This window comes from Mesoplodon densirostris, chromosome 2 (genome assembly GCF_025265405.1).
Source record: "Mesoplodon densirostris isolate mMesDen1 chromosome 2, mMesDen1 primary haplotype, whole genome shotgun sequence".
NCBI classification, from domain to species: domain Eukaryota; kingdom Metazoa; phylum Chordata; class Mammalia; order Artiodactyla; family Ziphiidae; genus Mesoplodon; species Mesoplodon densirostris.
The window spans coordinates 188,451,893-188,474,118 of NC_082662.1; the positions used below are offsets into that span (position 1 = coordinate 188,451,893).

General features: G+C 35.2%; 1 protein-coding gene across 3 annotated transcripts in view; it reads right to left on the reverse strand.

Moving 5' to 3' along the window:
* The window catches only part of DENND1B (DENN domain containing 1B), a 266,602-nt gene that overhangs the window by 150,314 nt on the left and 94,062 nt on the right, over positions 1–22,226 (reverse strand). For all 3 annotated transcript variants that reach the window (XM_060091461.1, XM_060091462.1, XM_060091460.1), the window contains exons 4-6: positions 18,242–18,291; positions 15,832–15,951; positions 1,873–1,942 (exon numbers count right to left, since the gene is read on the reverse strand). In XM_060091461.1, coding sequence (XP_059947444.1) covers positions 1,873–1,942; positions 15,832–15,951; positions 18,242–18,291 — 240 coding nt within the window. The remainder of the gene's footprint in view (positions 1–1,872; positions 1,943–15,831; positions 15,952–18,241; positions 18,292–22,226) is intronic.

The following is a 22,226-nucleotide window of genomic DNA, read 5'->3' on the forward strand; positions in this document are numbered from 1 at the left end:
AGAAAAGTGGGAGCAGATAAGCCAAGAAGGACTATCAGATGCCAGATCATGAAGCTTCTAATATGTCAAGCTGCACACATGTTTAGAATTTATTCTAAGGAAAAAAAGGAGCCACTGAGAGGATTATAAGCAAGCCGTAAAATGATATAATCAGGTTTCAGAAAGATCATTCTTAGAGATCAGAATATGTTGGTACTTAAGAACTAAGAATGTGTATAAGATGCCCATAAGTAATTTCTAGAGAGAAGAGAAAAGAAAACTAAGAACATAAGAACACCAAAATTCTAGGTGTAGATAAAGGAAAAAGTTCAAAGAAAGACTGAGGCTATAACTAAAAGCAAAGAAAACACAATGTCAGATGACCAAACAAAATATAGTCTCAAGTGTGGAGGAGTATCAAGTAAGAATTTAAGCAGATTTCCAGAGACCAGAAAATATACCCTACATTTCAAAATTAGAAAGCAACAACAGGCAATCATTGCAGATTTTTTTTAAAAAAACTTTTATTTGAATTAGATTGCATCAAATAGCATAGCTAGTATCTTAGTAAATTAGTCCTTGTTTAAAATAGGGAAGAATGATTAAGGGGAAAATTTACAAACTATCATCCCAGAGAAGTTCATTCATTCAAAGCAAACTTCAGTTTCTGTTTTGTTTTTATTTTTAAGAAAAAAGGATAAAGATGTAAAGATAAATGTAAGAGCTAAAGCTATAAAATTCTTAGAAGAAAAAAAGAAAGCTTCATGACATTGGATTTGAAAATTATTTCTTGACATGACACCAAAAGCACAAAGCAACAAAAGACAAAAACAGATAAATATGACTTCATGAAAATTAAAAACTTTTGTGCATCAAAGGACACTATCAATGAAGTAAAAAGACAACCCACAGAATGGGAGAAAATATTTGCAAATCATATATCTGATAAAGGATTAATATTTGAATATGTAAATAACTCCCACTCCTCAACAACAACATGAAGACACGATTAAAAAATGGCAAAGGACTTGAATAAATAATTCTCCAAAGAAGATATACAATGACCAATAAGCACATGAAAAGACTCTATGTTGCTAATGTTTAGGGAAATGCACATGAAAGCCACAATTATATACCACTTCACACCCATTAGGATGGCCATTATAAAAACATAACAAAACGAAAACAAAAAATAACTGCTGGGGAGGATATGGGGAAACTGGAACCCTGTGCATTGCTCGTGGGAATGTAAACTGATGCACCCACTGTGGAAAACGTTATGGCAGTTCTCCAAAAAGTTAAACACGGAATTACCACGTTATTCAGCAGTTCTACTTCTGGGAATATACTCAAAAGAATACACGGACTCAAACAGTTATTTGTACACACCCACGTTCATAGCAGCTTTGTTCACAACAGCCGAAAGGTGGAAGCAACACAAGTGTTCATCTAAATATGAATGAATAAACAAAATGTGGTGTGTGAATAACAGAATATTATTCACCCTTAAACAGGGAGGAAATTCTGACATATACTACAACATGGCTGAACTCTGAAACATGAAGTGAAATAAGCCAGTCACAGAAGGACCTATATTGTATCATTCTACTTATACGAGGTACATGGTCCCATGCAGACAGACAGAAAGTAGTACGATGGTTGTTGCCAGGGACTTGGCAAGGGCAGGGAGGAATGGGAAGTTCCTGTTTAATGGGTAGAGAGACTCAATATGGGAGGTAAAAAGGTTGTAAAGATGATGGTATTGATCACTGCAGAGCAGTGTGAATGTATTTAATGGTACAGAACTGTACACTTAAAGACATTTAAAATGGTAAATTTCATGTTAGGTGTATTTTACCACAATTTAAAAAATGGGGAAAAAACATGACTTACCAGTTCCTTAGCCAAGTAATCTGCCAGAGTATTTAGAAGCTTGTAATATACTTCAAACCATGGCAGGTAACTGTAAAAAAAAAAAAAACTTTAAAAATATATGTGTGTGTGTGTGTGTGTGCGTATATATGTATCATTTAGAAACAAGATGGCAAAATAAACAACAAATCTAGATTATTTCAAACAGGTTGATCCTGGAGGGCAAAAAAGAACTATACCCATGTTCTCTTTACTGTTACAGTAAAATTTTACATATGATCTACTATTAGTTTTCATAAAGTAATCAGAATCCAAAGTTCCATTATAAAGGTTATTCATTACACACTTCTATTTTATGTTAGCAGCACCGAAAATCACTTAATCCCATTGTATGGTATGCATGGTATGAGTGCACCAAAAGCACTCATAGAATAAAAATTAACCACTGAAATAAGATAATATCAAATAAAAACTAATTTTTAAAAGCTTTTAAAACAAAGATATAATCATTTCTTATAAAATATTACTGAATTAAGTGTATAAAAAATAGAATTATGTGCTTATTAATTAAATCAATTCTTTGGAAATTGATCTTTACGTAGGATGGTAAATTTCAAAATAAATATCACTACAAGTAAGAAAGCCTATTTTAAAAACTGTAAATATTATAAATAGCATTTAAGTATCAAAAACACGTATAATTTAAAAATCATTTTGATTCATTTTGCTAGATACAGATATAATTAATTTTATGAAAGCAAAATACTAAATCCAAAAATCAATTGTACAAAATAAAATCTGTACTTGTTTTCAACAAATTAAGGTATGTATATTTAAAATCTATCCAAAGTTTTTAATTGTTTATTAAAATGTACACTTTTCACATATAAGAAGAGTAAATCACAAAACACACCAGTGTAATTAATTATCAGTTAACAAATACTCATTTTTTTCTTCAGAGAATGACTACAACAGACTACTTTTTAAGAGAAAAAAGTGTGATACTTTTACTACACAATTATATACTGACAAGAGTACAGACATACAAAACAGATTTCATAATCAATGACTAGAGCTCAGAAAAACAGCATTCTTTCTGCATTTTTTTTCATACAATGTCTGATTTATTAGTGACCATGAATGATGCTTTTTGATTAGGAGTAGCCTAAAGTCATAACAAAAGAACAGTTAGGTAAATGACAGTATCTTACTCAGGAGAATGCTATAGAGTTCTTTAAAATGATCATTATAAATAGTAAGTAATGATATAAAAGATGCTTATCATATTTTAAAATATCTACCAACTTTTCATTAAATCTAGCATATTGAGTAGTACATCCATTTATCTCTGTGCCCTTTGGAAATGCCACTAAAATGACTGTAAATAAATAAAAAGGGTATAAATTAATGAGGACAAGACAAATGCAATAGAAAGCAACACAGGTGAATGGCTTTGTAAAGGTGGTAAGCAAGCAAAGAATAACTGACTTTGCAGAAAAGAGAAAACCAAAACCTGAGTGTCAACAGAAGGGAAAATGACCATTAGCCAATAGACTGGCCCCCACAGGATCCTGAGACACTGATCTGGGAATCTCTCAAAGGAAAAAAACACCTCAAAGGCCCTATATTTTCTTGTGAAACCAACCACTGCACATACAAAGATGCTAATTCAGTTTAGTGCCTCTATCTTAAATATAAATTAACGGTCCAACCACCAGATATTTGAGGAAATACAGACATCAATACAAACATAAAAGGAACTCCAAGTAAACAAAGACAATACAAACATCAGGTGAAAGTTTCAAAAATTATTATTAATATCCACAGGAGCTGAATAAAGAACAGGATGCTTTTTTTTAATTGTTCTAATCTAGTATTTATTTTATTTTATTTTTTTATCTTTTAACATCTTTATTGGAGTATAATTGCTCTACAATGGTGTGTTAGTTTCTGCTTTATAACAAAGTGAATCAGTTATACATATACATATGTCCCCATATCTCTTCCCTCTTGCATCTCCCTCCCTCCCACCCTCCCTATCCCACCCTTCTAGGTGGTCACAAAGCAACGAACTGATCTCCCTGTGCTATGTGGCTGCTTCCTACTAGCTATCTATTTTACGTTTGGTAGTGTATATATGGAAGCAAGCTAAGTGTCCGTTGACAGATGAATGGATAAAGAAGATGTGGCACATATATACAATGGAATATTACTCAGCCATAAAAAGAAACGAAATTGAGTTATTTGTGGTGAGGTGGATGGACCTAGAGTCTGTCATACAGAGTGAAGTAAGTCAGAAAGAGAAAAACAAATACTGTATGCTAACACATATATATGGAATCTAAGAAAAAAATAAGAAAAAAAAAAGGTCATGAAGAACCTATGGACAAGATGGGAAGAACAGGATGCTTTTAAACAAAATGAAATCTAAAAAAGGAGAAAGAAGTGAAAAAATAAATTTTTAGACAATAAGAACAAGTTCTTATAAATTCAAAATACAAATGCTGAAAAAAATTAAAATCAATAGAAAGATTAGAACCTAAATGACGAATATCTTCTAAGAACTAGGATAAAGAGATAAACTGATAGAAAATAAGAGTAAATATTAAAATATCAGTGTATCAATCTCGACTATCATGTAGTTGACTAATAGTGGTTCTAAAAAAAAACAAGAGGGGAAAAAAGAAATGAAAATTTCTTTTTAAAAATTACTAGAGGTGGCTTCCCTGGTGGCGCAGTGGTTGAGAGTCCGCCTGCCAATGCAGGGGACACGGGTTCGTGCCCTGGTCTGGGGGATCCCACGTGCCGCGGAGCGGCTGGGCCCATGAGCCATGGCCGCTGGGCCTGCGCGTCCGGAGCCTGTGCTCCACAACGGGAGAGGCCACAACAGTGAGAGGCCCGCGTACCGCAAAAAAAAAAAAAAAAAAAAAATTACTAGAAAACTCCTGGAACTTTAGACATGAGTTTCCACATTCAAAGTGCCACCGGGGTAACTATAAAATAAATGAGCCAAACCAGAGTATCACAGTGAAATTCCAGAACAGGGGCGACAGAAAAGCACCTAAGAATTTCCAAAGAGACAAAACAGGTAGCGTACGAAGGCATCAAATCCAAAATGTCCCCCCTGAACCTCTGTCTCAACAGCAATTCTGGGGAGTCAGAAGATAATGCCTCCAAAAGGCAGAGGTTAAATCCCTTGCAACCTAGAATTCTTTGTCCAGAGAAACTATCAATCAAATTTGGGGATAGACTAATAGCAGTTTCAGTCTTTCTAGAACGCAAAAACTTACTTTCTCCATAATATTCTTGGGAAGCGACAAAATGGAAGAGTGAAGCAGAAAGGAGGAATATGGGGATATAGAGACAAGAAATTGAATTCCAAGGAAGAACAGGTAAGTCTAAGGATAAATGTGCCAACGCCTGGTGAGCAATCAGTCCAGATGGAAACAGGAATGAGGGCCTTGGGTAGGATTTTCTGGGACAGGGGGTTGCAACAAGCTGACAGCTCATGTGGGAGTCTGGAAAAACCTGGGTGAGTATGTGCCAAAGCTCTGACGGTTTGGGGAAAATCTGAGAATCAGAAGTTAGTATAGGTAATCTCAATTTTCACGTTTAAATTACTCAACTTTTCTAACCCTAGTGCTTAAATAGCTAAGCTACTTTCTACTGTATCTTTTGCTTACAAAAAAAAAAAAAAAAAACCTTAAACATTACTAATACTGTTTTTAGGTTATCAACTCAATATCATGCAAATTACCACATCGTATTTTCCATACTCATTATAACTCAATGAAATAATTTTCATGGAGGATGTCCTGCCAAGACACACTGTAGTTCCTTGGATATAGTACAATTTCTTTCATTTGAAGTCATTTCATAGTCACATTTCAACTTTTAACAGCCTGAAGAAATTGCTATTTCAAGAAAATGTCAATGTGTTATGTAATTCAGATCTATAAGCTCAGATGAGATGAGACCTAATCTATTCAAGGAACATGCAGGTCTGTTTCTATCCTGCTCTCAAGAATCTTAAGATAAAGCAAGATTTACTGACTTTAGGTGGTTTGCATGTCTACCTGTTAATCCTTATATTGTCATTTTCACCTTACTCAAATAATGTGGAACCTTGTTTAAACTCCCTTCCTGGTCCACTATAAAAATAAGATATGTAATAAATATCTCATAATTATAAGTTATTGCAAAGTGAGAGAATCTTTTTTTCTAGACCAAATGTTCTGGTTTTCTCATCTTTACATTATTACTTTTCATTGATTATCTTCCCCTTCCAATTTCTCTTCAAATTATGAAAACAAACTGGAATCCAATTTTTCATTAAAAAGCTAATTTATACCAAAAACACACAATTTATTTGTAAGATTATGGACCTGTTTTTGAAAATGAAACAAACTGAATTAATAATTGATTAACAGTTTACTTTCAAAATTTAACAGTGCTAGGTATTTTGGTATCGTTTTATAATTACTATTATTTTTTATTATCCCCAAGAATACTTTCAACTGCATTGCATCCTGATACCAGGCTATGTTTGTTCTTTATACAGGGATGCTGGATTTTGTTCTCATGTTCATTCAACTCTTGACTCTATTATATATAGATCACTGCTATAAATCAGACTAATATAATTTTTTAACTATTACAACAAGGCTTACACCTATGAGATATTTCTCACAGTGATCTCTAAGGCTCCATCATGCTTAGTTATTTCTGTTTGGACAGTAAGACTTACTAGTCAGGTCTATGCCCATCTAGGGAGTAGAGAGCAGAATATAAGAATCAGAGATTCCACACGTTGAAATAACTGGAAGTACAGAGAATAAAACTTCTTAGGCACTAACTATATGTATGAAAATATGCTAGGTACTTTATACGTGTTCTCTCATTTAATTCTTATAATAATACTATGATGTATATTTGACTAAACTAAGGTAAAACAACTTATCCAGGGTCACAAAGCTACCAAATGGCAAGCCTGAGATTAGAACTCTGACTGAGCAATAATACATGCTCAGGGATCTACCAATCATCACCCAATACAGGCATGTACTTCTATAATACCCAGCCTTTGAATAAACATTGTCCAATGACCAGATGTTTTCAGCAAGCTGCATAAAATGTGAACAAAATTCATTCATTCTGGTTTAATCTTAAATCAGCCTACTTATAATTTCTATACACTAAAGTAAATTCTATCTTCTAAAATTTGTTTAACTAATGTTCAGAGCATTACCTTCCTTTCTGCCTCTTAAATTATATTTTATTCATATTGGCAATTTTCCCAGCAGATAAACATCTGTTTAATTTGACTCTTTCATTTCACAGATTGGTAATTCCTCCAATTATAGATTTTAGTACTGCTTATACATTCATCACTGTGGATAAAAATTTTAAAAAGGATATGGCCTGCAACATGGTACAAGATCTCTGCCCAAACAACATAAATCTATCAACATCTAAGTATATTTTGATCAATAAGAAGACTCATAACTGCATAATCTATTGTCTAGACAACGTTTTTCTCTATATATAATGTGTTCATGAGAGATAATGGGACACACTCTTTCAAATTTCTACAACAGCACTGCCTGATACACCAGTAAGTACCATCACCATAAAGAACTGAGTTTAGTTACACACAGTGTGCTTTGTGAACATGTACTGGTTCTTGGAGATAACTAGTTCCTTTTTAAGAGTACATATCATTCATGTTTTTTTAATGAAAACATCACTTGTATCCAAGTGGAACTACTCTGTAACCTAGTCACGCTCTTAGGATGTCAAGGATACAGGGACATTTTCCGTTGCAAATAAACAACAGCATCCAGAGCGGAGGGTGCAAACTGGCTACATGCAGACATATCCAGCCCACAGTCATATTCTGTTTGGGCAATGCACCATTGTTGTTGAACTGAGTAAGTGGCCAACTTCTAAATCAGATAATTCACTTAAAAATCTAGATTTCTTCTCTTAAAAATCAAAAGAACTGGCAATACTGGTTACACTTTTTTTAAATTTTAACTTTGCAACAAATACCTAAAACTGGGTAACAGCTTCTGTCTTTGGATGGGGCATGTGCTATTTATTTGGATCACCCCAATTTCCTACCGTCAGCCAAACCTGCTTATCTCATTTTAGGCCCTTACCTTGTCCCTACAGGTAACTGAATTCACAGCCCCTGGTATGGAGCAACTATTCAACAGGAAGTCCTGCTTACTTTTTTATATGACAAGAAAATGGTCCAGGGTACACAAAGTAGTCAATAATTCAAATATTTTAACAAGATTCCATTGCACACTTTAAAGATAAAACGTGTGCCAAAAAAATACATACACACATATATAAAATAAATATTATAAATTATACAAGCTTACGTTGCTCAGGTAAGAAATGTTATTCTCATGTTTTTATTTTTGTGGTTTCTTAATTTTCAAACAACATAAGTTCAAAGCAGTTAATTTTTAACTAATGTATAAGCTCCTAAGCTGATTATCATTAAGTTAAAATAGTTTTCACTAAATTTTACGGTCCCAATCTGTTTTTTGTACAACCAAACACAAAAATCCCAGAAAGTTTTTAAAAATGTATTCAACATATAACGACTAAATAAGATACTTTACTTGAATTTTATAAAACTGAAAATGTGGTTCTTTGACAAAGGATTCCTGGGACTCTCATAGTCTTGTAAACATACATAAATGTAAAACAAATACATGAAGGCCAATTATTTTAAAACGAAAGTGAAAGAATCTCCTAAGATTATTTCCTTAATTTTTCATAAAGACATAAGGCAAAGGACAGATGTATATGTAAAGCCATGGGAGACTTCCCTCACACTTGTGCTTCCACTATCGAGCTGATAAAACTTTTACATCCAAAAGTCAAAGGTTAAATAAAGGAAAGGAAATGTTTTTTGTCAAATAGTCAGGTAACCACTAACAGTCTAAGTGGTCAGCAGGAACCTAACTTAGAGTAATCAAATAAGACGAAGGAAACTGCCTTTCCACAGAAAAATGTCTAATGTCTAGAGGCTGTTTTTCTGCCTGGAAAATTGACACAAAATGTGTAAAATTGAAACATTCTGCTTCTAAGGGACTTGCTTCAAGGAAGAGTGTGAAAGCCTCAACTTTGGTATGAGTTACAGGGGAGGGGGGCAGGGAGGACTACAAAGGCCCCAAACACCAAACTGTCTCCCTTATGAAAGTATTTGATTTTGAACCCTTGGCGACAACTTTACAGTTGTAAAATTATGTTAATCCAATTAGGGGAAAAGTTATTTCTTGCATTTTTGCCATTATACGAAAGCAATTCTAAATACAAACAATGGCATGATTTAAATTAGTAACATCTCAGGGTATTTTTGAAATCTTGTTAAAGTAGGAGAGACATGCCATAGAAAAGGCTAAAGCATACAAAATTCAAAATTAAATATTGACTTTTATACTAAATAAACCTGAATTCTAATATTTCTTCTAAAAAGTGAATGAAACAAATAAAAATTAAATACACTTACTTTCAAAACTTATAATAGCATAAATCCAGTCGAAGAAGAACCCATGGTTTTGAGAGCATTGTGTGCAAATTTTCTAGCTTAGAACTCTAAGGTAAATCTAAATTACTTTCAAGTCTTATAATGGCATCATCCAGGATGAAAAGTAGCTTTAAAGCTTTATGTGAAAATTTTCTAGCTCATAACTCTAAGGCATAGAGTAGTTTTTATTAATAATGTATATAAATCACTTAACAAAATGCTTGGCTTATAGTGAAATAACACTAAATGATGTTGCTATTAATTTATTTGTTATTATTATTATCATTGTCATCTCTAACCTAAAAGTCTTTGCTAGTCAAGAAATCCAACACTCAGAGTTATTTTTTGTTTTTCTAATGAAACTTTACTACCAATTTGTATTTAATTTTACTTTGTTTTAAAAAATCTTAAACATACTTAAATGTATCCCATTTTCATTATGACTACTCTTTAGGGACCTAAAATATTTTAAACTGTTCGATATCAACAAAAACTCAAGAGATATTTATACCTTTCTTTTAAAACTTAGATCATTAAAACACAAACTCAAACATTAGAAGGTAAAATAAATGAAGAGTCTTTTTTTAAAAATGAAGAGTTTTTTGATGAAGATATAGTTGATCACAGTAAAAAAAATTAGTGGTTAACAGGATATAAAGACAACAGGAGGGGGCTTCCCTGGTGGCACAGTGGTTGAGAGTCCGCCTGCTGATGCAGGGGACGCGGGTTCGTGCCCCGGTCCGGGAAGATCCCACATGCCGCGGAGCGGCTGGGCCCGTGAGCCATGGCCACTGAGCCTGCGCGTCCGGAGCCTGTGCTCCGCAACGGGAGAGGCCACAACAGTGAGAGGCCCGCGTACCGCAAAAAAAAAAAAAAAAAAAAAAAAAAGACAACAGGAGAAATTATTAATTTCTATCTAAGAATCTTAAATCACTGATACTAAAAATGACCTCTGAATAATCAATCCAGTATTATCTCGCAACAGAATAACTAAATATGTAGTGTGTTTCAATATAAATGCACTAATTTTTCACAAAAGACAGCTTCAAGAAAAAGATGCTAAAAGTTTGTCATATTTGAAAGTCGTAATATACTCCAGGTAAAGAAATAACTAATTTTAAAAACTATAATCAGAAAGGAAATCATCTTTATGCTAAATCTCAACTTTTAAGAAAAAAGTGAAATGACCAATTGTCAGATTAAGCATGTACAAAAATTCTCAGCACTTACAGTGGATAATACGAAAGCCATAGAAGCTTTTTCAGTTTATTAACTGCTTCTATATATATTCATTCACTTTGCCAACTGTGAATAAACACTACAGTTAAATATTTAGTTTGCTATCCAATAGAAAGATTTATAAATGTGTCTTAACAAGACATGGAAATAAGTCTAGAATGAATACCAAAATTTAAGCAATGGTTATGTTTTACAAATATAAGTGCCTTTACTTTCTTTTTCTTTATTTTCTTCCAATTTTTCTATAATGAAATATAATACTTTTGTTAACAGAAAAGCATGGTTAAAGACATATATTTCTGTGTCTTGCTTATTCAAATATTTTGTCATTTTTCTCAATAAATTTTAGCCCTATTAATGCTTAATTCTAAGAAGCCTTGGAATTTAGGACTTAGAATTAAGGCTGAATTCTAAGAGGACCAGGACATTCCCAAAACACTGAATGCAAGCATTACTCTAAGGCCCTGGCAGCCACCAGTGAACACTCAGAACACCAGCAGAGGAGGTCTTCTCTCACAGAACCCCTGGAAGCAGCAGAGTCTGGAATTCAAGAAACTGGCCTTTAAATGAAGAGACCTGATTGCCCCAGCCAATCCCATGAATAATTCGTTTGCTACTTCTACCTTCCCTTCCCACAACCCTTCAAAAATGACTACTTAAATTCTAAGTCTTGGTTTTATATGAAGCTAAACAAACCTTCTCCTACTACATCTTAAGGATACGATGAAATTGAGTGCTGTTGGAAGAGAAAAAATAGTAGGAAATAAATTGTAGGCGCAGTCACATTTCTCCTGTCCTCTCACAAAGCATTTCCACCACGTCGAACATTCTGCGTTGAAATTACAGAAAAACACTAATATCTGGCTCTAAGATGGTGATGGGAAGGTCACCTCACAAGTAATATTTTTTTCTTTTCCAAAGATCATTCTTTTGCACTGTGATTCCAAATTTCAAGCGTGTAGAATGAAATGCCTGTTCCCTTCCCATTCTTAATTCTGCAGGTCAACAATGACCAGCTGCTGCCTTTGGAGTAGCTCCACGAAAACACACCTGTAGGACCATTTCCTGTCCTGGATGTCTTACCTGACAAAAGATGATCTGGGTAAATTCCCACACATTTTTAATATGGTCTTTATATAGTCCTGACATCTCAGAATTTTAGAGCAGGAAAAACTGATTAAAATTACTTTTGCTCACTGCAAAAAGTAGATGAATGCTGAAGTGTACAAAGTAAAAGAATTAGAGATCTATCCTTTTATAAGTATATACAATCATATAATATATAAATCTGTTATTGACTACTCCTTAAAATATTCATTTATATATACATATAACTTGTTCTTTACAAACATAAGAACACACTATAAATATTACCTTAAAACTTTTCATTTCACAATATATCATAAACATTTCTCCAAGTCAGTATCTGTGTGTATAATTTTTCCTAACAGATAACTGATATTCCATTGTACTAGTCATTAATTCATTAATGTATTTATTCAACAAATATCTATTAAGAGTTTACTCTTGTAGGCACTGGGAATACAACGCATCAGTGAACAGCACAGATAGCATTCTGGCAGGGAGGGGCCACAAAATGGAGCCTGGGGAATGGACCATAAAGCACCTAATCAATTCCTTCTGAGAGACACCTACGTCCAGTGGTTTTGCTCTTATAAACCATGTCATAATAAATAACTGTGCTCACACTTTACTACACACCACTGTGTAGTAAATATTCCTGAGATTTAAATTTCAAGAACTGGAATTAACTGAGTCAAGGAGAAGGAGACTTTAAAAATCTGATAGATATTTTTAAATTCACCTTCAAAAAGTCATGTCATTTTACAGTCCTACAAGCAGCACATGAAATATCTATTTCCCCTCATGCTTTTTTTTTTTTTTAGTTTTTAATTTCTGCCCATCGTAATGTGCTCGTTTCTTTTACCTTTAGTAAGGCTGAGCATCATTCATAGGTGTGTGTGTGTGTGTGTATATATATATATATATATATATACACACACACATATATATGTATATATATGCTATTCACATTTCCTCTGTGAATATGCTGTTCAGATGCTTTACGTATTTTTCTATTGGGTGGTTTCTCTCTCTTATTATACTCTATGGTGATTAACTCTCTGTCACAGTGGTTGTAAATATAGTCCTACTAGCTTATTATTGGAATATTCAATTTCCTTACTATATTTGTCACCAAACAGAAGTTTTCATCATTACGTAGTCAAAAGATGCCAACGTTTTTGGCTTCGGGATTCAATGTCAGGATTCAAAGGCTCTCACGGTTACAGTAGTTTTTAAAAATCAACAACAATCTCTTCTAGCACATTTAGAGTTCCATCCTTCCTTTCAACACTTATAAAGTTAAATCTAAAGTGGTGAAGACTCAGTGTAGTCCATGGACAAACCGGAACCCAAAACACCATTATTCCTCTCACTACAGCACTCGAGACTTGCCAAAATTATTTTCACAGACATACACCGATTATACCTTACAATAGGTATTTACCTACCCATCACAACTTTCTAAATAAATGACTGAATTTGATTATATTTTAATTCTCTGTTCTCTAATTTACTGGCTATTCTCTAAATTGGCTATTCTCAAAGAACACCATTTCATACTACTTTCCAGGACAATGACTGAGACATGCCATTAACATCTGTGAGATGGCAGTCTTTTAATTTCCTAGGAAAAAATAAGCTGTAGGATAGAATTTTCTCAATTTAAAATTCTCATTCTCCTCCACGATTTTTTCATAAAGCTTTGATACCTACTATTTCTTATCTACTGGAAAGCACCGTCAAATAACAAAAATAAAAGGAACATTTACTCTTTTTAAAAAGACTAAATAACCAATAATGCTTATTGTGAAAGGTTTTCTTTATTGGCATAAACGATTTTATTGTCTTTTATTACATTGATATAATTGAACCATATTTTCTGCAGGTGAGACTATTCTTAATGCAGAGAACTGCAACATTCAAGGCTTCTTCTACCCAGACGAGTCTGTGAACTACGTAAAAATAACCTGATTATGGTGACTGCTCTAGAATCTGTTTCCTACAAATTAATGACAACTGGTTTGGAGATACAGACACTATACTAATCCTTCAATCATTTAACAAATAGCTATAGTTCATATTTTGTGTAAATATTTCGAGGTTAACAATGGCTTTCCTAAATTGAAACAGAAATGGCTAAGAATGTTTATTCTACAAGCCCATTCACAGGGATTATTGTGAAAACTGAAAAACTACTTCCTAATTATTAATAGGTTCATTGTATTCAAAGTATGTTAAGAGTTCAAAACAAAGAGAAAGATTTATACTCTTTAATTATGGATATCAGGAACTCACTTTGGGGACAGTGAGGTCAGCTGTAAAAGAGATTCAAATATTACATAAGAATGATGTCTGTAACTTACTCTCAAATGGGTCAGCAGAAACAATACTACAACAGAGAGAGAGACATACAGAATTTGTGTGTGCGTGTGCGTGTGTGTGCGCGCGTGCGTGTCTGCATCGTGTGCATGCACGTGTGCGTGTGTGTGTGTACACTGAGAGAGTGGGGGGAGGTGGGGAGAGACAGAAGCAGGCTAACAACTGTGAATCTAGGGGATGTGTAGACAAGAGCTCATGGTACGATTCTCGAAACTTTTCTGTAAATTTGACTTTTTAATGAAAAGATTTAAAAATTCATAGAGAAAAATTAGAAAGCACGTACAGCTTCAGTCTTTCCATTAGGGCAAACTTGTCTTGGGCAGAGTGTATAAGATGATAGTCCCCTTTAAAGTGTAGCTTTGGAACTTTCAGCATGAAGGCAAGGGTAAAAGGAGATCCCCCCCACCCACTTTCCACATGGTCACTCCAGACCCCGCTGCCCAAAAAACTGGCTTCAAACTAGAAGAATCAGCCTTCAGCTTGAAGCATAACACTCTTCTGGATAAAACGTTAACTTTAAAGTACAACTGTTCCAGAAAAAAAAGTTGTTTCTAAAGAAAGAAAGAGGCACATCCACATTCTATTACTTATAAAGCAGTTAAACATTTACTTTTGAATAAAGATTGAAAAAAATTCTCCAATTCTAACAAATATTCTGAGTAGAATTTCTAACTTAACCCTCAAAGAATGAGAGGAATGTAGCTAAACAGCAAATGAACAGAGCAGACATCAATTTTATACCAAAGTTCTCTTGCAATACTTTAATTATTAAATTTAACGTTATTTCTTTTACTATAAACATTTCTATAGAATCTAGCTTGACCAATATCCGTATTATAATCACAGTATAGAGTCCTATTTGTATAGAACAAACCTACGTTTCTGAGTCATCAGGACATATGAAAGGGAAGCTAACCTTCCGGACCATCCTCCTCAGCATTAGCAACTCAAACCCAAGGTCCACAGACAGAGACGCGCTCTCAACTGTCTACCAAGTGAGTCCAGGCCAACCAGGTAAGTGATGGAGGCGGACAGGCAGGGCTTGTGAAACAAGCAGACTCCTGACACAAGGAGACACCTGCTGCTCAGCACCAGCTCAGTGTTGCTGGGGCAGCAAGACCAGCGCTAGCAAAAGGAACGAGAAACGTGAACTTTATGCAAAATTTCACTAAAATTTATAAGGTTAGAAACACCTTCTAAAATTTTTAAAACACCATGAAGCCAAATAAAACACCTCTAAACACTTCTGCCCAGAATCACCAGTTTGCAACCTTTACCTTCAACCAACAATTCACTTTCAAAAATCCAAGTTCTGGGTCAGCAATAGAACACATATTAACTGAGTTTTTTGCATCCTACTTAATATGTGAAGCATATGTTATCTGACCTCGTACCTTAATTTTTCAAAAATAAACCCACAAAAACTAATCTTTAAAAGGGCCAATTCTCACACAACATTGTAAATCAACTATACTTCAATAGAATAATTTTTTTAAAAAAGGAGTCAATTCTTTGAAGCAAAATTCTACTGTTAAGGTACATCTTTAAATCAAATTGATGCCATATACAGAGAGTAAATAAAACTCTTTTTCAACTTAGCTGGATTTAAAGAAAACAATTTAAAAAATATATAGGCATATGTTTAAGCATCCCAAGCACAGCAAAGCACAAAAGAAAGACACCATTAATCTATCATGCCTCCAATTTTATTTTTTACTACAAATACTTACCTAAGGATGCATAAGCAGATTTTCCCTCCTGATGTGAGTCGGCAGAATCCAAATCTCTGTTTACTTTCAATGTCTGTCAGTACAAAGGCAAAGTGCTGTCCGACTTGATTCTGAGACACTCTAAAATACAGTAGTATTGTAACACTTTAAGCCTTGGGTGAGAATTTTCTTCAAGAAAAGCAAATGCAAGAATAGATGTATGTGTGGCACTGTTGTCACCTTTCCAATCAGTTAGGTTCTTAAAGCTAGAATGACGTTTTAAAAACTAAAATGAGTGTGACATGTGTAAACTAAATCGTGAAGCAGGTACCAAAATAGGTCGGAACGCCTTATGGACTGAGCAATTCAGCATATTCTAATCCCTTACTAGGGAATCATAAGGTGTCTTACCGTAAGTTTTCACATGCTTGAAAGTACTTATCGACTATTTCATAAATTCCGAACGTACTACCAATGGAACCGGGGAGGTGAGAAGCTGGTCGTACGACGGTCCGCCCCTCCCCCGCCTCTCCTCCGGTGACTCTAAGGCTGCTCACACAGCAAAGCGTGTTACTGCACAGCCTACTGGCAGCCACCACCAACTCTGTTTTAATTGCTTCTTCTGTTGACATTCTCACCCAATAAAGTACCATACAAATCACTATTGGCATTTTTTTTTTAGCATTCTCTTCTAGAGGTACCTGTATCCTGGTAATAAATTTCCAAATACAAAATAAGAATACAATTTCTATTAAAAAAGCTTACTACAGGGGCTTCCCTGGTGGCGCAGTGGTTGAGAATCTCCCTGCCAATGCAGGGGACACGGGTTCGAGCCCTGGTCTGGGAAGATCCCACATGCCGCGGAGCAACTAGCCCCGTGAACCACAGTTACTGAGTCTGCGCATCTGGAGCCTGTGCTCCGCAACAAGAGAGGCCGTGATAGTGAGAGGCCCGCGCACCGCGATGAGGAGTGGCCCCCACTTGCCGCAACTAGAGAAAGCCCTCGCACAGAAACGAAGAGCCAACACAGCCGTAAATTAATTAATTAATTATTTATTTATTTTTTAAAAAGCTTACTACAAAGAATCTGCGCTAACGTGAACTAAGAAGCATCATACGTGTCACGCTGCCACGTAAGGTGCGGTATAAATCATTACGCTGAATCTTTACTATTATTTAAAATATACAAATATATTTCCTGTTACTGGCCACAGCTTTGCCATTAGACAACAATAACTGAACCTCTGCTTCCTTGTCCCAAAATGAAGTTTCCAGGACACCTAAACTTTGGCTTTGAAATAGCCACAGGAATTATGTACGAGGAAACAAGCTACTTACCCCTACTGCACCAATACTACAAAACATTTTCAATCGTCAGGAAATACTGCAGTTCAAATGCTGAACATTTAACAAACACACTTTTATGGGGACAGGTTTGTTTTTGGTTTTTTAACTTTTATAAACTTCAAAAACAACCTCTAGTGTCTACTGTGCCCTCTAGTGCCCAATGTTCACAATTTCCTCCCATAGCTTTTCTTCCTTTATTTCATCTTTGCTATTAATTTGGAAATTGCAACTGTAGCAGGTACAAGTGATTCCCCAGAAAAGAGGTAAAACAAGGGGCATCATTCACCAGCAGTACTTATTAGTATCAATTAGCCCATCGTTAGAAAGGCTTTTATCTTTAACACTGTCAAATTTTAGATTTTTACTAATCTTTACTTTTAGCAAAATATTTTCCTAAAATACATTTTCTTTTAATACCACCTCACAGCATACCCTTAAGAAAAACTGATAATAGGGTATGAAAATCACATGAAAAACAATAAATGATCTGTTATTATGCTCAAAGGGCTATATATTCTGTGACATTCCAGTTACACACAGGTAATACTCTATTCATTCAGCATTTGTTCAGTAAAATACAAACATAATGAGATTTTCAAAACTGCTAGGTAAGAGGGTTTCTCTGCAGCCTTCCATAATATTGCACGATTTCTATAAAGCTATTCTTGGGAGACAACCAGCCATGAGTTTTACAATATCACACAGATGGTCTTTTCAATCAGGGTGAAGTGAGATAGAAACCAGGATATATACATCTAATTTTAAAAGACACAATTCTAAGGCTCTGATAAAGGATGTATTAATGTTTTTTTCTCCTAGTGCTTACAACATGTACCTGAAGAACAAAAGGAAGAAATGGAACCTTAAGACTAATCCTAACTGGCCACAGTGGAATAAACAGAAGATATAATGATTTAGAAGGCTTCTCCATTTCAAATATTATTTAATTTTGAACCTCTGGTCTTTTTTGTTAGAGGCAATGGGAAAAAAATACATTTCATTTTATAAAGAAAACACATGTAATAATTTTAAAGTGCTCACTGAGATAGGCTAAGGTTATTTTGGATGATGACTTATACTGTACCTTTCAACGTCAAAGGGGAAACAGAACTTTGGCACAGTCTGTAGTACTTCCTGCAAATGCAAAAAAAAAAAAAAAGCTTTAGAATATTTTTAAAGATGCAGTTAAAACTTTTTTGGAGACATTTTTTAGGAAAAAAAAGTTTGTCTTTTTCTTAAGAAAAATAATAGAGGTTCCTGGACTAAAATAATTGATTATTAAAAAGGAATTAAGTGTGTGCTTTGGCAGATTGCACTGACAATGCCACAGAAGCCCCAGGAGGGAAAGGCCTGGCCTGAAGGGTATTAACACCCCTCACATCCCCGCTGGGACTCCCTTCAACAAGGCCATATGGATTTTACAAGAAGCACCGCACCATATGGGTAAGCTGCGTCTGCTGCTGCTTGTACCACAGAGTAGCCACAGGGACTTCTGACAGATCCTGGCTCAGAAATATAAATGTTGTTTCAATTAAAATGCAGGCAGAGAAAAGGGAATGAAGTTGGCAGCAATGAATTACTGAGAGGTATAACAACTCAACGTGCCCCAGAGTAAAATGGTTCAAAAAAAAAGGATTTTCTATAGCTAAAGAAACACATTTATATGTTGAACTCTTGGTAAATTCAACATCAGTAACACTAAGTTTAATCCCACATAACACTCTTAAAGAAATGTGTATCTAAAAATAAGCCTTTAACGTAAAACTACATAGCTTCTACTCTGTGCACTTTTATTTAAAAATTTCCTAATATGAAAATCAATGTTTTAATTAAGCATAGAAAATAATCTTACTGACTTGAAATCTGCAGTGACTTTATAGTTATTATAAAATAATTTTAAAAGCTTTTAGAAATCATATACATTAACAAGTATAAAAAAATGCAGATAATTGTCAGATATTTGGCAAAAAAATAGAAAAAGATCTATTTTGTTAAATATGAAAAACAACTTAAAATTAACTCCTGTCATAGAGTCAGAATTGAAGACACCCTCATACAAGTTTAAAGCCAGGTGATTTTACAAGAGAAAGCAGAGATTGATGAGGAGGCTTCATATTAAAAGAGTAAAGAGTAAATATCTTCATGCAGTAGCCACTCCCCAGCAAAAAAACTCCCTATCACTACCTCTCTACCAATAGAACTTACATTCAGAGAAATCATCAGTATATGAATATTAAGCCCTACACACAGTCACAGGATTGAGTGTTTTAAGCAGAATTTCTCACATTCTTTTAAAATGTAAACTGGCATAAAGTATCAAGTAAAAATAAACCATTGTAAAATTCCAATGCCAAAACCTAAGAAAACTTCAAGAGCCTTAAGTCCCTGAAGCTGAAAGAAAAGCATATGTAAAGAAGCTATCTTCTATCTTTAGGGCAGGGTACCCAGGTTTGTTTATGAACATATACATTTGTAAGTACGAGCGCAAACCCCATATTTAGAAAAAGATAACTGTTTTACTACTGACAATGTTTTATTATCAATAAATGGAACTAAAAGAGCTGCTGAGCTTGAAATAATTCGAATTACTTAAACTGAAAACAGGACATTACAAAAGAGAACAGTTCATCTGACCATTGCTAATCATTATCTTGTGCTGCAAAAAGTGAAGCCATTTCCCATATTTACAACACACGTGAACGCTATTCAGATACTCCCCCTGCAAAGCTGTTCATATCATTTCTGTAACAATAAAGACAGATATTCAAAATCCATTGTCTGCTTCCAAATATACCCGAATTAATAATATATTTCACATCGATTTTAAGACTCAAATAAAGAAGAATGTTTCCCAGTTAGTTGCTCAATCGTTCACACCCTCCCCCTCCCTCCTTCCAGAAGCAACACACATGCACACACTTCTGCAAAACAGCCACGGCTCGCTCCCCAACTGGCAGAAGCATCCCTCAGGGGACAAGTCTTTAAACCTCCGCACTCTTTAAAATTCAACCAGCCAGCAGGTCTATAGACTAGTGTATAAACAGTATAGACAAAAAAATCCTCTCTCAGCTTATGTCAGTGACAAAGCAGCTCAGCAGTTGACTGTTCCTCCCCTGACAGTATAAGCTGGGCTTACACAGATCAATGGCTGCAAGTCCTACCTAGCTCCCAGGGCTCGGTTTTCTTCCTTAATTACAGGTGCTATTCAAACTGAGGTTGAAAAAGAAAGAGAGAGAGAGAGAGAGAGAGAGAGAGAGAGAGGGAGAGAGGGAGAGAGGGAGGGAGGGAGGGAGGGAGAGGGAGGGAGGGGGGAGAGGGAGGGAGGGGGGAGGGAGGGATAAAATACATGCAAATAGTTTTTTGGATCCCTTTAACAATGATGTTAATTGAAAACTGTACTTTTATATTGATTAGAAGTGCTCCTAAACTCTGGTATTTCCACCGCACTGTGTTCTTGATATGACACATACACACACATTTCTGGATTGGCATCCGTAGATTATGTGAAAGGTTTAAGACAATACTCTTCAAAAGTTATGTTTCTCTATTCCTACAGGCTTTTGTTTTTATGAAATACCTATTTTCCTTAGACAAGAAAAATTATCCGGGTTCTCAAAATCCTCTTAATTCTCTAAAATATTTTTTTTCATAGAAAGAACACATTGACTAACATGTCAAATGTTAAAAATAGAAATAACAAAAAGAATGACATATTAATAGAATATAAAATTACGAATAGCAAAATACAAGAGGCAATAACACATATATCTGCATATGCCCTAAAAACAACACGTCTACTACTACATAAATAAACGGACTGGGAAATATATAAATGACTGAAAACAAGGATTAATGCAAATTTACACACTGTGGTTTTTTGGTACTATATCCTGTATCTGTACTAATAAGCATTATGATCAAATTGACCATGTAAGAGAGAAGAAACTGCTCGTGTTAAGAGTGGTATATTGACTCTCTATCCATGAGGTTACCATTGAGCATTATATATTGATCAAGTAAAAGAGGAAAGGGGCATTTAAGAATCTACTTAAAAAAAAAAAAAAGCTGAAATATGTAAAGTTTACCTCCTGATTAGAGTTCGGTAACTACAAAGGCCTTAGAATTTCTCTGAACAAAATCTAAGAAGCAAGGAGATGCACCATCGCTAGGATCGGTACTTGTTGTCCTTGTCCTCAGTGGCTCCTTCCACTGCCCTCCACTGAAATGCTGAGCTTCCAACCAGTCCTCTCCGCCACACTCAGTAAATTACACCTGCCTAGGCAATCTCACCTACATCCACGGATTCAACTACAACCACCAAATTTCTTAGTCCCATAGTTCAGATATTTCTGTGAACTCCAGGATTATACTTCTAACTACTTTCTAGTATCAATCTCTGAACGTTCCCCAGACACCTTCAATTCAGAATGAACAAAACTGAAGTCACTCTTTCAGTTTTATACTCCTTATCACCCAGAACGGCAGCACCGCCCACCCCGTTACCCAAACAAGCACATGGTAGTTGCCTAGACCTCTCCCTTTCCCTGACCCCCATATACAATCAATCATTCTTCAAATTCTGTTAGTTCAACTTCATAACCATCTTTCTCCAGGGGTTCTCAATGGGAGGGCAGAAAGAATTAGATGGAAGATAAGAAGGTATAAGATAATCACTTGGGAGGGTTTTTCAAAACACACTTGATTGCCTACAGTAAGGGTCCTGACTGTTTAACTTGGTTTGAATGGCACCTATAACTAAGGAATAAGACTAACTGTATCAGATAAGGGTGCCTACTGTACACAAGCAGTACTTATCCTCTCAGTGCGAGAAGTGACACGGTGGGACAGATTTTCGGGGACAGATTCAGCACCCTCCTCAAGGACTCAGGAGTCCTCAAAACGAGCTGCCAGAGTTCAGCTCACCACATGAAGACACCGCTGTATCCAGCGAAAGCTTCCTGGGAGGCTCTTTCTATCAGAGAGGAAACCTTTCCCAGAACGCCCACCGGCTGACTTTCCCATCGCAGCTGATCAGCCAGAAGGTGGCGGCCACTCCTAGACTAACCACA